General features: G+C 34.6%; 1 protein-coding gene across 1 annotated transcript; it reads right to left on the bottom strand.

Moving 5' to 3' along the window:
• Nucleotides 1-6,418: 6,418 nt before the first annotated feature.
• LOC113342821 (tryptophan decarboxylase TDC2-like) lies at nt 6,419-8,323 on the bottom strand. Its single transcript, XM_026587227.1, has one exon. The coding sequence runs from the start codon at nt 8,103-8,105 to the stop codon at nt 6,570-6,572; it is 1,536 nt and encodes a 511-aa protein (XP_026443012.1). The 5' UTR covers nt 8,106-8,323; the 3' UTR covers nt 6,419-6,569.
• Nucleotides 8,324-17,389: the final 9,066 nt, after the last annotated feature.

Raw genomic sequence — 17,389 nt, 5'->3', positions numbered from 1 at the left:
GGTATGGGTCTTTGGTTCGATTGAATTTGGCTAAATAATCCATGAGAAGAAAACAGGGCAACACATACGCTGGAAGAAATATTCACGGGATTACAGCGAGTTAGACGTGTGCTGCTCGTGTGTGGAAGGCCCTAACAACTATTTGAAGTAAAAAGGAGTTAAATATGGAAATTTGCAGCTTCAGAACGTGTGTAGAGATCAAAAATCTGAATTATTTCCTAAACTGGCCGTGAAGAATAATGCCGAGTAATGGAGAATGATATGAAGTAATTAAGTGATATTTTGCTGTTGTTGGGTTATAAATAGGTGATGGGTTGTCAGAGATGGAGGACGGATAGTTAGGGAGACATTAGAAGACAACAGAGGTGAGAAATCGAAGTTGCAGAGAACTCCATTGTTGCTGCTGGTGAAGAACACACGAAGAACAACGACCCACAGAGAACCGTCGTTCATGCTACAGTGGAGCGGCAGACTTATTTACACAGTAATAGCGACACTAGGGCAGACTTATCTGCAACAGTGACAGCGACACAGAACCGTGGGTCTTAGAGAAACAGTAACACAAATTACTGTTACAAACCCGGTTTTCATTGTATTTCTCCCTTTTTATCATTTTTAAACCCATCTTGAGCATAAATGAAATCAACTTTTGAGCGTGTTTCCAACATGATGAGAGGCTAATTTCCCCCACAACCAAGGAAGTAAGGAAGCTATTTACGCATGAATAATTGGTAATCATTTATTTTCTCTAATTTATAATTTATAATTCACTTAATCACTGCTTTTACAGAGTTCTTAATTGTTTGCAAAAATTTTCTTCATTAGTTGTGATTCAATTAGATAGGTTATGCTTTGTTTAGATAATCTATGCTTAGTGATACAATTAATTTTTGAGAATTTTCCAGATTATTTGTGAATTAAGAAATAAGAGTCTTAAAGGATAATTAGAGTTGTGGATTGTTTACCATAATTTATTCATGTGTAATAGTGAAATCAGTGTCTTGGTTGTTTTCTAATATCTTGAAGTCAATTTTGTAATAAGTTTTCTTTGTTTTTAAATTTTTATTAAGTCTAAAATTTATTGCCTTCACAAGTCTTAAAACAACCCTTTTATCACTATCTACAACAACTTTGAAAACACATCAAGAACTGTTCGGCTTATATGGATCAAGTATTATAAGCCGAAACAAGTAAGTAAAAAGTTCGGCTTAAAACATTTTATGGTTATAAGCCGAACCATACTCTGAACTCCCAAAAGTTACCTAGAGCAAAGTGAAGTTCCCTCCGATGTTTGTACTTGTCAACTTAGACGCGGTGGCAAGTTGGTCCAGCAGGTAAGCGAGCATAGCCGTTCCCCAAGCAAACTTGTTACAAGTTTCAAGATTCTTTACCAATTGGAGATAATTAGGATTTACCTTGTTTCCGGTAGTATTGGGAAAGATGTCTCTACCAATAGTATAAATCCAGTAGGCATTTCCGGTTTTCTTCACTTTGACGGGATCCATTATCAACAAACCTTGTGTTACTCTTTCCTTTGTGTTCTCAAACTCCCTTTTCAAGTTAGTCAACTTGATCTTCTTATTCTTCTTATTTCTGCCACCTGGTATGCAAACGGTATCGACATCTTTAACTGATCGACAAAACTCCAACTCAGTTTTGTGTGAACCCCAACCAAGGCATTCCCGGTATAAATTGTAGAGTTCATCCCAACTCATGTCATAAAAATCAGCATCCACACTTCTACCCCTTGCTTTAAGGCCTGTAATCTTACTAGCCTCATCAGGAGTGATTGTCATCTCTCCAAAAGGTAATTGAAATGTGTAAGTTTCTGGACAGAATCTCTTAGTAACGGCAGAGGCCGACACACTATCATATGCCTTATGTCCATAATTGATGATAGGCTATAAAGCACAGCGTTGTACATAAGCAATCACCTCAGGAACCTCTTCATCATGACTCCATTCCCCTGCCCTCTGGTGTCTCAATACTCGGACTGCACGGTTGTGATCAGGAGTCTCATAAATTTTCTTCGCCCAAGAATCGGCATAACCAATCAACACATTTCCTCCATCTTCCGGAAGACCATGAGGCAAACCATCTGATCGAGGTGTAATTACGTCATCTTCATCAGGAATGTGTAAACAAGTGAACCGTCGATCATCATCGTCCTTCTCTTTCTCGGGTTCTTCCACCTTCTTACCTTTCTTGTCTTTCTTGGGTTTTCCTTGGGGTTGTGTTTCTTGATGAACTTCTTCATGTTCTTCTTGATTATCATCAACTTCTTCTTGTCTTCCAACTCTTCCTTGTTCAGCTTCTTCTTCTAAAATGTCTCCTCTACCTCCCGCTCCCAATCTTTTCTTACCTCCTCCTCGAGGATCGAGAATTTTAGAAGTAGAAGATGTTACCTCCATATTCTTCCTCTTATTAGCTGCATTGTTCCTGACACAAGTATGAAAGTTAGAAGTATGCTTTGAACGACAAAGGGATACAAACTATATGAAATACAGATTTGAAAAGCCAAAAACTTGTCAATAAATAAGAAGGCTCGACTTACCCGAAATAACACATATGAGCTGAATCATGTCTTGAAATTTTTATTAGCTTACATAGAGAGTGGATCGGCTCATACCACAAAACAATTATAAGCCGATCCTATATATTCGGCTCACAACCGATACTGTCGAATAAGCCGAACCTATGATTATGAACTCAAACATGTATTCGGCGCAACATGATATCATATAAATAAGCCGATCTTATACACTTGTAAACTTTATGGAATTTTAACAATAGTATTCGGCGCAACCCTAATACTATCGAATAAGCCGAATCTAGACTTATGAATTGAAACATTTATTCGGCGCAAAATGGTGTCATACAAATAAGCCGATCCTACACATGAAGAATTCATGAATTTCAAACAACATTAATCGGCGCAAAACTAATACAACCATACAAGCCGACCCTAAGCACATGCAGAAATTCTGAAATTCAAACAACATTTATTCGGCACAAAACTAATACTACCATACAAGCCGATCCTACGCACATGCAAAATTTCTGAAATTCACAAAACATATTCGGCACAAAACTAACACCATTGAATAAGCCGATCCTAAATATAAGTCTATGTGTCATTAAGTTCGGCTCAAAACGGATTTCAGATTTACGCCGAGCCGTTCATATGCACTTTCGGGGTTCAGTTTCAAAAACAGCTCGGCGCACATCTAAGATTTGATTTTTGCCGAACTATACATTGTCACCGCCGCAGAAACATTATTTTGACAAATTAAATCGACCAAACCAATCTAAAACATCAAATACGAGATGGGTTTGTAGAACTAACCTTCTTATTCTCATTTCTGGAGTTGGTTCTTCGAGATGGGTTGATTTTTTGGTTGATTTTGAGTTTGTTCTTCACTCTCTAAATCTTCTTCTTCGTCAATAGGTTGTTCAATCGATCGATTTGAACGAGATACTGGCTTACGACGACCCATTATATAGATGAGTTTAATCGTCGACTAAATTTTCACGAATCGACTATTAAATTTCTGCGATGATACGATGAAAAAAAAGGAAGAAAAAGAAGAAGGGTTCGGCTGTTGTGGAGGAGGAAGAAGAAGGGGTTATGAAACTGATTTTAGGTTTATTGGTTATAGGTTTTTGTATTATTTAAAGGATTTAAGGGCATATAGATAATTGAACCACACCATAGGGTACCCCTTATAAGGTCACCCAAGTTAGGACTAGTGCTTTGTATGCATAGGAAGATTTAGGTATGCCCAAAATCAGGGTTCTAATCAAGTTCACTCGTCTTAGAACACAAACAAAAAAACAAAAGCCCACTTCTCAAGAAAACGCCCGTTTTGGACCAAAAATAGTTTTTTCCCAGTTCCATATATTTAGCTAGTTCCATTCGAGAAGGAAAAGGATTAACATCAAAATACGGGTTTGAATTTTTAGAACTTGGAGTAATTTTTGTCAACTGAAGTAATTGGAGTCATTTTGCTTAACTCACTCAGGAAAGAACTCTGTTATCATATGCAGGACCGGGTTAGTTTATGGTTTTGTAGCCTAGTGGCTGGCTCCTCTGCAGATTCGATTGTTTAAGAGCATAAAGAAGATAAGATGGGACTTCATAAACAAATCTTTTTTAGTTTGTTTTTTGTTCATCGAATATGGTTGGGACTACCAATTTGATAATCGAATGGTCAAGATTCGTTTGTCTTATTAGGCTTGGTAACCCCGGCCGAAGTAGTTGACATCAGCTTGTATGTCAGCCGATTAAAGTACCCCCAGGAATGGGTTTTCACACGAGCATATTCTTGTTTTTTCATCCGGTCTATTGCAATGTTGCTCGAGAATTGTTGGAACCCTTTTTAAGTTGTAAGACTTGAAACGCTTGCAGACTCGACCGGCCTTCCCTTTCAGAAAGGTGACAGGAATCCACTATAGAGAGTTATGTGGTTCCTAATACCTTACTCTAGCTACTGCCAGTGCAAATCAATGTCAGGATAGAGAGATAACCCACAGATATTTGACAGAAAACATGTCGATTTACATCCTCTTAGCTCCAAGTGGTTCAAGAAGAGACGTAGCTTGGTTTCTCTATGTCTCGACACGTACCTGAATATATTCCGTGAGAGGAGGTGCACGTATCTGTAGATTCATGCTATCGTTAATCGTTTTGTGCTTTTGCACTTCGAATTTTTGCACTTGGCTTCTTCATTTTTTGGCCCTCTCATCCATATCCGCCTTAAAGTAAACAACGACAGAACAGAGAAATTTCCAACACTATGTTGTTTCTGATTTCACACTGAATAACGTTTGTTTGTTTTTTTCCGATTCAAGAGAAGTTATTGAATTGAATAGTTAGACTATTGACAGCCTTCGGTGGAATATTAGGATATTCGGGTAGCGGGTACGTAGTAGTTCTAGAGCTACGTATATTTATTAGACAAAAGGTGTGGCTTAGGTTCTACTGGTTTAGATGAATCATGATCGGTATGTTGTACTTATATGCATCTATTTTCACGACAGAAGACTGGTGCATAATCTTATTCACACAGTGTGTCATTTTTCAATGAGTTTTCCTACAAAATTTTAGGCCCCAACAAAAAGATGAGCACCATCCAAAACTTATAACAAGGTTTGATATCTTTTACATGTGGAGTTTGTAGTATAATAAACAATTACCGAGGATTTTGATAGAATTATGTAAAATATAAGAAATAGAAAATAAAAAATAATATGTTTATTAGGAGTTAAATAGTTTTCAACTTTCTTATTATTTTCCCTTTGTCTTAATTTACATGCATCTTTTGTTTGTATTGTTTGGTTTTTCTTGAGGTTATCTTCTGCTTATTAATGAGTCAATGATTTTATAAAATATAAATTCTTAATTAGTGTTAATTTTATATAGTTGATTGGTTTTAGAGAATCAAAAATTTAATTTACTAGTAGTTGAATTGAATTATTGGCAGCCAAAAAAAGTTGAATTGAATTATAAAAATTACATGAATATTCTTGTTTAGAAAAATATACTAATTTATTGTATTTTATTATTGGCACACATGATGTTTTGATGAGTATATTTCAACCTTGGTTATACATAGTTATTTTTTTTTACATCTAGTCGGCCTTTTGTTCGATATAAGATTGCCAAATGGTACGTAATTGTTCAGATTATTAGTCCCACATTGTCTGGATAATCTAAGATCTTGCGGTTTATAATCCTTAGGGCCTCTCCACTCATTGCAAATTGGTTTTGAGTTGGATGCCCTTTTTCGAACATGGTATTAGAGCAGGCTATTTGGGACGAGTCATTTGACTGCACCTTTATTTCGTGTCACCCGATTTAATTGTTCACGTGTTAGACCCAACGAAGCTACACGTAAGGGGGGTGTTGAGATTATTAGTCTCACATTGTCTGAACAATCTAAGATCCTCCAGTGCATAATCATTAGGACCTCTCCACTCATTGCCAATTGATTTTGAGTTGGATACCCATTTTCTAACAGTAAATAATACTTGTCATTAAAGAAGTTAAAAAACTCGGGCGGCCTGCAACCGCCTAATTTGATTCAGGTAACGACCTTGGATACAAAATTTTATTCCCCTCATACTAAAGCGCTTTGAGAAAACCCATTCTGAATTTCTTGAAAATAAATTAATAAGGATAGTGTACCGCACGGACGAATGATATAAACGTAATTAAGTTTTTGCTTATTTTTCTTTTTCAGCGGGGTTAAACAACAGATATCCGCTCTGGGGCAAAAATTCCCAGGAACGGCCCTGCATATCGTTCTCATTTTTAATAGGAATCCCGAACACTTTTCAAATTTTTGATAGGTATCCAGGCTTTTTAGAGCACCTGGTTAATCCTTAGCATATATATGCTTTTGGAGAAAGATAATCTCCCATCCAATTTGATCGAATTGAAATTGCAAAAAACCTTTATTCTGGTACAATAGTTTTCGGTAACCATCATTTATACTTGTAAGTGTTTTCAATTAAGTATTTTTCAACGAAAGTCGCTCAAAACAAATAAATGAAACAAAACAGAGATTTTAGACACCATTAGCATATCTGGAAGACCTATTAACGAGCAATGTATCAGCTCCTTCCTTGATCAAGTTCCATGCAGAAATGACATGGGACTCTTCAGTTAATGTGGCACCTACAGAAAACCTCAGCATGTACACACCTCCAACGATCGTGTGAGTCATGTAAACCTGTCCAGTTGAATTGATCCAGTCGAGTAACTTCCGATTCAATAGCTCAACATTATAACCTGCGGGTACCAAACCAGAACTTGGGTTCCAGCGGAAACACACCAATGCAAACCGTCTCGGAACGATAATCTCGAACTGTGAATCATTTCGTACAAAGTCTTCAAACACTTCAGCCATTCTAACGTCACTTCTAATATGGCTTTTCAGATTCTCTACACCATAGCTGCGAAGAACAAGCCATAGTTTTAAGGATCGGAATTTCCGCCCAGTTCCAACTTGCCAATCCTTATAATCAATCACTAAATTCGACTCGCTAGGTTTGTTCTTCAAGTACTCTGGGTTGGTACTTAAAGCTCTTATTAGTAAACTTGGGTTTTTAACCCACAAACAACAACAATCCAAGTAAGTGAGCAACCATTTGTGAGGGCTTAGACTAAATGAGTCGACTCCTTCAATTCCATTCAGATAACGTCGAAACTCGGGACAAATACATGCACTGCCTGCGTAAGCAGCATCCACATGAAGCCAAATCCCGTAGTCATTTGCAACGTCAGAAAATTGGTCGATTGGATCTATGGCATTGGATGAAGTACTCCCCACAGTTAAGCAGAGATAAATAGGTACAAATCCATTTGCTACATCCGTTTCAACAGCCTCACGGACAAGAGTAGGGGATAGAGAAAACTCCATGTCAACTGTTGTTGGTAAAGATCTGACGTTACAAGGTAAAATACCAGCAATTTTACATGCTTTGACAAACGTCGAGTGAGTTTGATCGGAACCATAGACGGTTAACTTTCCAATATTACCACCACCAATACGGTCGAGCGCACGATCTCTTGCTGCTATTAGCGTACAAAGAATAGCTTCACTTGTGGTTCCTTGTATAACACCGCCACCTGAGCCAGAAAACTTAAAAATGCTTGGAAGTTTCAGCATGTCAGCAAACCAGTCCATGACCACCATCTCAAGTTCAGTAGCAGCAGGAGATGCAAGCCAATTGAAACCAACAGAATTAAAGCAAGTAGAAAGCATTTCACCCATGAAACCAGCAGTACTAACAGTTGCAGGAAAATACGCGAAAAAGTTCGGACTTAACCAATTCGTCATACCGGGTATTATTTTCGTTTGAACATCTTTTAAGATATTCTCAAATGATTCTGGTTTATATGGTGGAGCACTTGGTAGACTATTTCGAAGATAACCAGGTTCAACTTGAGAAAGAACTGGAAATTTTTCTATGTTTTTGTAATAATCAACAATGAAATCAATGGTTTGATAAGCTTGTTTACGGAACTCTTCTGGATCTAGCGCCTTAAACTCACTAAGAATCGAGGTTTCTGTAAACTTTGCATCATCTAAACTCCCCATAATTTGAAAAGAAGAAGAGATGAAGACTGTGTATCAGCTGAAGAATATTTATATGAAATCAATGGAGCTAAGTGCTATTTCACATGCATTTGAATACAGATATATATAGGAAGGAGGAGATAAGTAGATGATTAACAAAGATTTAATTAAGTGAATAAGGAAAATGATATATGAAGAATAATCACAAGTAGAGGAGGATATTACTCGGAAATTTTATCTGAGTTAGTGGGAATAGTACGCATGTAAGTTAGATAATTAATTTTCTTTCAATAGCGGCTAGCTTGAGTGTTAGGTATGCCAACCTAGTAGCAGAGAGTAGAGGACAAATTGAGTTATGCATTTATTCATGTGTAATTAAAATTATGGTGGTGGCTGGGGAATTAGTAGTTTGGTCAAGCTTTGGATTGCTATTATGTTAATTTCTTAAGTCTGTTCATTTTAGTTACGTGTTTTTGACTAGTCATTTAATATATATTGGTCTATCGTATATCCCCTCAGAGGTGAATTACAAGGAAGGAAACAAAGGAAAGAATCATAAATATTGGCCACATGGTGTGCATGAAAAAGGTGACATCTATGTGGAACTACTGGACGAGAGTTATCCATTGAGAGGTTCCTTCCGTTTTCAACATCGGTTTTACACGTTTCTTTTGTGGAGGCTGTAGAAAAGTTAAATTCCAGGAGTAATGTGAAAAAACATGCATTCACTTCTGTAACCGACGAGGTGCCCTTAATTAAAAGACCAATTTTTCGTTGGCATCACGGATTTCACGACTCGTAGTTAGGGCTGAACATGGTGTCGGTTAACCGTTGGAAACCGACCGAACCAGACCAATAAGAAAGAAACCGAACCAAACCATTTAGATTTGGATTGGTTTGGTAGAAAAAGTTGAAAAACCGACATTATTGGTTTGGTTTTGGTTTGACCTGAAAACCGAACCAAAAACCATTGGGGAACCGATTAATTTTTAAACTTAGTTTTTACTGTCGATTTAAAAGTATTAGATTCTACCCATTGATTTAGAGGATAAATAGAAACGCTAAATCTAATATTTCATTATGATACTCTCCCTCTTTCTTTTTCTCTCAGCCGCCTCCCTTCTCCACCCTCAACTACAGCTGCTGCTACTCGACTTTTTTCTTCCCGTCTTCCTTCTTTTTTATTTGTCAATAACTAAATTAAGATATATTATATATCTTCTTTTGATCTCTAGAATTAGAGTAAGCTTTAACTATTCTTGATTTTTCTTTTTTTGTCTGTATATTTGTGTAAACCAATACTATCGGCAACTACGATTTTTTTATCTGTAAATTTGTGTATTTTTTTTTTGGTTTGACATAATTATTGGTTAACCAAAAACCACTGGGACAAACCGAAACCAACTGGAACCATTTGGAAACCGAACCAATGGTTAATGGATTGGTTTGGTTTAGATTTTTAGAAACCAATAGTATTGGTTTCGGTTTTGGTTTGGCTAGAAACCGAACCAAAACCGACCATGAACAGCCCTACTCGTAGTTGAGCCAAATAAAAGAGCGACAAAGGATCCATGGAGTATAGTCGAGCTAGACTAGATTATAAGTGAACCATCAGCCAAAAAGAAGAAGAACTAGAAGAAGGAAAAAAACACAAAATTGGTTAAAAAGAGCAAAATCAACAATTTCCGAGTGAAAAAACATTTAGATTTTGATACTGTTTAAATTAAAAAAATGTAAAAATAGTTAGGATGTAAACAGTTTCATCCTACCCATTTTCAAATACTTTTTCTTATTTTTAATTTACATCAGGATTAGAGCTGTCAATTTCTAACCCGGCCCGCGGGTTGGACCTAGCTTGGCTTGTTTTAACCCGGCTCGGCTTGGCTTGTTGTCTAAACAAGCCGGGTTAGGGTTGTCATATCTAGCCCTAATAAAAACAAGCCGGGTTAGGGTCAACCCGCGGGTTACCCGTCAACCCGTCAATTTCATGTGAGTTACTAATTTAGGAATTTTAAGTTACTAATTTAAGAATTTTAGGGTGTTGTGCTAGAAATCAAAGTTCATATTTCCTTAAATGATTTAATACAATCCAAATTTCATTTGATTTAGGATTACGGAGTAGTGATCCCTCTTCCCACTAAATTTTTTATACATTTAAGTGATTTTAGTTTCAACCACCCCATTTAACAAGCCAACCCGTTAGAGCCAACCCGTCTAGGGCTAGGGTTGGGGTTTTTGGCTTGTACATGAATAGTACTAGGGCTAGGGATGATCCTAACCCGTCCATGGCTTGTCAAGCTAGGGCCGGGTTGACCCTAACTTGCCCGTTTGACAGCTCTATGCATCCAGTTTCATCCTTGCTATTTTTTAAGTTTAAGTCAGGATGAATCCAGCTTCATCCTTGCTATTCTTTTGGTGTCCATTTCACCCATAGTAATTTTTACTCATCCATTTGAACCATGTTTTAAAAATATTTTGACAAATGACCCATTTTCCGAAAAAAAAGATCAATGCAAACCCTCTTGGCACCACCATCTCAAACCTTTGATCACCTCTTACAGACAAGACACATGTGTTATTCACATTTGTGCGACTCTTCTTTTAAACAATAATGTTGGAACCCTATTTACCTAATGATAAAAATCTAGGCTTCTCTTAGATGTAGCCCACACATTTATTAACCATAACCCAAAAAATTTAAGTCAAAATAAAAAACCAAACAAGTCTTAATTTTATGAACAATCAAACTTAAAATTTCGTTATACCCAAAATCAAAATAAAGCCTAACGTTTTTTTTAATCATACTTCAAACTAATTGTAATTGTTCTTTATAGTATACCAAAAAATTGACTAATTAATTATGAACCCTAAGTTTTTTTTTCTCAAAGCAAAATAAACCCTAATTTTAATTTTCTCTAAAGTGATCTTTTTTCTCAATCTTGATTATATTAAAATTGATTGGGTGTATATATACTAATTGTTCCCTAACATTTTTCTCACAACAACATCAATCAAAAAGTAATTAACTAAGATTTGATTCTTTTCCTAGGACATTCATAAACATAATCCATATGAAAAATCCTTAAGATGATGTTTTTTCCCCTCAATTATGAATCCATGATTACAATTAAATTAATTGAAAGTATTAATCCATCGTCAAAATCAGTAATTATGTTTTATGTCAAACAAAAATAAACTTAATTATAAAATTAGAATTTCTTTTTGTTGTTTTTCTAAGGATTTGACGATTATCATATTGTGGGCTACACTTAATAATTATGTACGATTTTGTAGGCTATCCGAAAAGATTACAAAAGTATATTTGGTCAGTTTAAACACTTATTTTAAATGGGTTATGGTTAATAAATTCGTGGACTATATTTAAGAGAAGTCAAAATCTATTAGACATCTAAAATAAAATAGCTAAGATACGCTAAATATAGGATGACCTTAATATATACTTCTTCTGTTATTAAGTAGATCACAAAACTAAGTAGATCACAAAATGGGTCAAATAACCCTTGGAATCTATTTTCTAGGTCTAATAAGCATCTTAAATAGGATACTATACTATTATCTGATATTTTTCTTTTTTTTTGATCATTATCTGATATTTATAAGAGCATCTCCAATGCATAGGGTCAAGGTCATCCTATGTGGAGGTCTTATTAACACATTCTTATGTATGGGTCATTACTAAATGACAAAAAAAATTAATGTAAATTCTTTTACTTCAAGTTGATCTCCAACCCCCAAGATATTATCTAACAAACATTTTTGAATTTAGAGACAAAATAATGATGTGGCTTTAAGAGCATCTTCAATGCAAAGGGTCAAGGTCATCCTATGTGGAGGGCATTTTTATGTGTGGGTCATCACTAAATTACAAAAACAAATTAAATGTTGAACTTTTTACCTTAAGTTGATCTCCAACCCCCAAGGTAATATCTAACAAATTTTATTTGAATTTAGAGATAAAATGATTATGTGGCTTTAAGACCCAAGGTCATAGAGAAAGTCTTATCTAGACTTTCTCCATTACCCCCATTTAGCCATGTCATTTATCTTTATGACCTTGATCCTTGTATTGGAGATGGAAATTTGGTACAAAAAGTCTTAAATCCTAGGTGTCATTCAATTTTAAGACCTTTACCCCTTGCATTGGAGATGCTCTAAGACCCAAGGTCATAGTGAAAGTCTTATTTACACTTTCTCCATTACCCCCACTTAGCCATGTCATCTCTCTCTATGACCTTGACCCTTGTGTTGGAGATGAAAATTTGGTGCAAAAAATCTTAAATCCTAAGAGTCATTCAATTTTAAGACCTTTATCCCTTGCATTGGAGATGCTCTAAGATACTGATTTAATATCCTAAGTTGGATATTTGAGAGATGATTTTGTCCTTTGGTAAACCTGGTTAGCACTTCAGCTGACTAAATTACCCTTCCCTTGTATACTTGAAAAGTCAAAAGTTAATTTTTTCTTAGGGTGACATTTGTCTTTTCATTAGTCACCTGTATATCGCACAACCATGGCCCCTATACAACACCACCTATGAATTACAGTGACAAATCGATACAGCAACTGTTGATGATTAATAAGAAGCTAAATAATAAGAGCGGCACAAGATGGAAAGAAGGAAATGAAAGAATCTAAATCCTGATTACAGTGCATGGATACCCCAAAATTGGATAAAGGGTAAAATGGGAATTCACCAACAAATGATGATATATGATCATGATGAAGTGATGAAACATACAACGACCAAGTATGTATCGACCCAGTATGATGAACGATGAGACTAGCATACGCCGAGAAGTAGGAGAACGTGCGTCCGTTGTGATGAGCAATGCGTGCGTCTGATGGTCGAGGATCCGGGAGTGTATGACTTCTGGATAGCTTGATGCCTAATCAAACAGCCAGGGAATTTAATATAAATATTATGAGTTTTAATTTTATAGATTGTTAATTTAGTAACGTTGAACTTTATGATTATCACACAATAATATACAAAAATTGGTTTATGAAAAATACCTGGTAAAGCTAATCCGTGGTATATCACCGATCATCTTAATGTAGCCGTAATACTTTGTGGAGTTTTTGGTTCCTCCTTCTTGACCTCATACATTATGAATGGTAAAAATCTCGAACCCAATACTGATGGGTATTGTGTTCCTTTTATAGGTAGAAGGAGGACCAAGTTCCTAGGGTTTAGTATTGACATTAAATCTCGACCGTCCATCAAAGAAGAGATATTAGGAATATAATCCCATAAAGGAAACCGGATGTAAGTATAGCAATAATCTAGATTACCAAGATTATTACATGGGCCCAAGGGGACATTTCTAGTCATACAAAAATATTCTTACATTCTCCCACTGGTCCATGTGATAATCTTTTTAATGGCTAATCATTGAAACACAAGTGCGCATGATTGCTAAACAAAATTTAATGGTTGAACATAATACCTTGATCAAGCAAACTATTCATGCGAGTCATGGCGGTTGCACATTGTCTTGTTATCAACATTTTCCCTTCCATGTACTACAACACAAATAACTAACTTATCTAGGCCTTAAATTGGGATATCATAATGGTCCGGTGATGTCTTTAAACGAAAGACTATTTTTGTTAACATTCATCCATTCACATAAGTGTATACTAAACATGGATACATAAATAATTCAGAACGACATTAATAAGAGCTCAATAAGTGTTCAAAAATGAGCACATAAATTAGCTGAATTCAATAATCAATTACTCCCACAGACCCAAGATTTTAATCTTTTCTTAAGAGGTCCTAAAAGGTAATTGTTCATTAAGTGCATCTACATATGCAATTGTGCTTAAGCGATAAATGAACAACTATTGTTTCTGAATTGCTTGATTCACGCATATATACTCAAGGTTCATGTGTTTTGTTCCTATTGTATCATATCGTGCTTTAATGCTACGAAGCTAAGACGATAAACTTCAGCAATATAGAGACAAACCTTAAGTGTCTGAGTCTCGCAGACATATATAAATATTCAAACTTAATTGTGGAACTAACGTTATGTGATTCTTTCTTTATAGAACCCTCACATCCAGCAAAATTGATGTTTGAAAATCCAGTCAACTTTAATTGGGTTGAGTAACTAATTGTACGACATATAAGTTAAGATAAGTATCTCAAAATTCTTGATAGCTTTCGTATAATTTGTTCTTTGATTCCATAGGTATATGCTAACACATGAATAAATCGTTATATGTTCCATTTCAGAGACAAACCCGAAGATTAAATTTATATCTTCACTCCGATATGAAACAAAATTTGCTATGTATGTTATTATCTCAAAAATTCTTCGAACATTCAATATATATTTTATGTAAGAGCTTTCGTAATCCACATGATATGTGACTATCACATGGTAAGCTTCATTGATATCCTTTATTTCGAATAATATAGAGATAGGCATAAAGTCAAGATCACTACTCGTAGCATGAAATACCGAGAGTATGAACTTCTCCCACTGATCTTGAGGTATATGCATAAGTCTTTAATAATTTCATCCAAAACCAATTAACATAAATGTTCTTGTTGAATTTTGGATATGCAATATTCGGGAGGCTTGCTTAATTTCATAATTTGATTTCTTAATCTTGTAGACTACGTGTTCCTTTCTTTATAAGATAAAAGCCTTATTATTGATACACGAATATTTTCTTAAAATTTATCATTAATAAAGGCTATTTTCACATTTGAGTAATGCAACTCTTAATTCATATTGAGCTACTAATAATACTGTGATAATTCTGAATAAGTCTTTCTTTGACACGAGAGAAAAACTTATTTATAATCAATGCATCAATTCAAAATTAAATCTTTGGCTACAGTTCGAGCTTTATATCATTTAGTAATGCTATTACAGTCATGCTAGGCTGAAAGACCCACTTGCACACAACTGTTTTGTATCGCTCGAGAAACTAAATAATATCCCGGACTTGACGTTCAACCATTGATTTTATCTCACATAGCATCAATCCATTAATCAAAATTATTATACACATAATAGTTTATGAACCAGAAACCGAGTCTTTGTCATTCCATATCAAAATGAAATAAATTCTTGTACGAAAATTATTGAAACAACATGAATAACTTTCTTTCAATCTCTTTTAAGACCTTCTTAATGCTGGTTAATGTTGTTATCAAAAAATTTCTTTATTAGCAATAGTTATATTATGGAGTATTGGATCAGTAATTTGTGGTCTTTCATTATCTAACATTCCGACAATGAGAAGATTCACAATATCTGTAGAAATATTAAATAAACGGATCATTATGATGACTTCTTGAACAGATATATCCACGCACTCCCACTGATTATGCCATCACTAAAGAATTTATATTTTCGGTTCCAATAAATCTCATACTACGGTTAGAAAAAATAAAGAATGTCATTTGGATTATTTAGGAAAACCGATGAACCACTAATAGTTTTTCAAATCCAATTTTCATTCTTGGGAATGTAAGTCCTCACCTTCAACTGAACAACCATAACTTAAAGGTGATGTAAACTAGGTTTCCAGCCATTCTAGTCCAAAGTGTGTCTTTGAAACTGCTTTACTCGGAAATCTATTTAAATTACACAGTTGTAGAAAGAACATACATTCACAAATGTATATCCATTATGCATGGCTCATCATGCTTCTAACCATTTTCATAAAAGTATGATTTAACCTTTTGATATACACCATTATGCCAAGGTTGGCCTTGTGTATTGAGCAACAATTCCAAACTTTTGGAGATACTATGCAAAAGATTTAGGATATTATCCTGTTTTGTCATACCTTTCACAATATTCACCACCTTTGTCAGACTTTATGATTTTGACTTTATCTATAATTGCCTCTAAATTTCAATAATGAATGTTCAAGGAAACATCCACGGATTGAGATTCATAATGCAATCGATAGATTTATACAGTAACACAAAAAATCATCAGGTAATAAACAGTTTTATCTTCCAAAAATTGGACCATTAAAGTCTACAAAAAAATCATAATCAAAAATTAATAAGAACAAAAGCTGAAATTATATAATAGAGATAAATGACAATTAAGCTTACAATAGTTTCATACCTTCAATAAGATTCTCCTGTGGGTAAAACCTTATCAAGGAACAATGTTAGACATGAAAAAAACATCAGTAAGTATTTTACCTTCTCATACACACAACATTATGTTTGTTTAATACCACAACTAAAGTCACTTGTGGGAGAATCTCGTCCTATCATGTATTAACAAACTTAAATAATTCTAATTTTCAACCTAGTACATCAGAATAATAGTCACCCGTGGGTAGCTATTATTTTACATGTATATGAAACATTTAGATAACCTTAATGCTTGTTCAAACGTGTGAACCAAAAACTACTTGTGAGCAGGATTGTTCTAATCGTTAAATCAAACTAAAATGACTCAAAATATACAATAGTTACAAGATAAGAGTTTAGTATCACTGTGGTGATAACTAAACAATCAATCAAATATGTACAATTGCAAATATCACACTAACTTTTCTTATGATATAGCACAGTCCCACTCAATAATATGGAATACTTGATCTGATCATAAAATTAGTCGTTTATAAACAATTATGAGTAGCCCTAAAACATTAATCACAAAAATTTATCCAAAAAACATGTCATAAAAAATATGAAAACATTAACTTCTTCATTGAAAAATATCCATAACATGGCAAACATTTCTTAACCCAAAATTGAGCATTAAGCAAGTCTATACGTATGTTTCTATAATGAATTTCATTGAAGAAAATTCTTTTATGTATCACTAGTTTAATTTGATGCAAGTTTGAAAAGTCGTGATGAATAACACATATAATGTGGATTAAAATGAAGGGTGTTAGAATAGGCAATGAATATCATATATTTTCCGAAATATGAAGGAATTTATCGAAAAATAAAACCTTAATTTCTATAGAAGATGCAATAAATTTTGGATAAAACAACATAATAGAAATATTCATGAAAATTAAAAAAAAAAATCCATAATAGACTACTCAACTCGATAATTAGTTAATTAAAGTAACTCAACTCGATAATGAGTTAATTAAAGTAGATTTTATAAGAAATAATGAATAGTTAAGCAAAATTTTCTTAATCATCATCTTTACTGTTATATCTAGTAAATGCGGGCACTCAAGTTAGAAAATGTGGAGAAATGACATTAGACACTCATTAAAACCTTAAGTGATTCAGATCTGTAACGTATGATCAAATAAAGAACATATCCTTCAATAT

Source organism: Papaver somniferum, unplaced genomic scaffold, assembly GCF_003573695.1.
Source record: "Papaver somniferum cultivar HN1 unplaced genomic scaffold, ASM357369v1 unplaced-scaffold_48, whole genome shotgun sequence".
NCBI lineage: Eukaryota > Viridiplantae > Streptophyta > Magnoliopsida > Ranunculales > Papaveraceae > Papaver > Papaver somniferum.
This window is presented reverse-complemented; position numbering and strand designations above follow the sequence as displayed.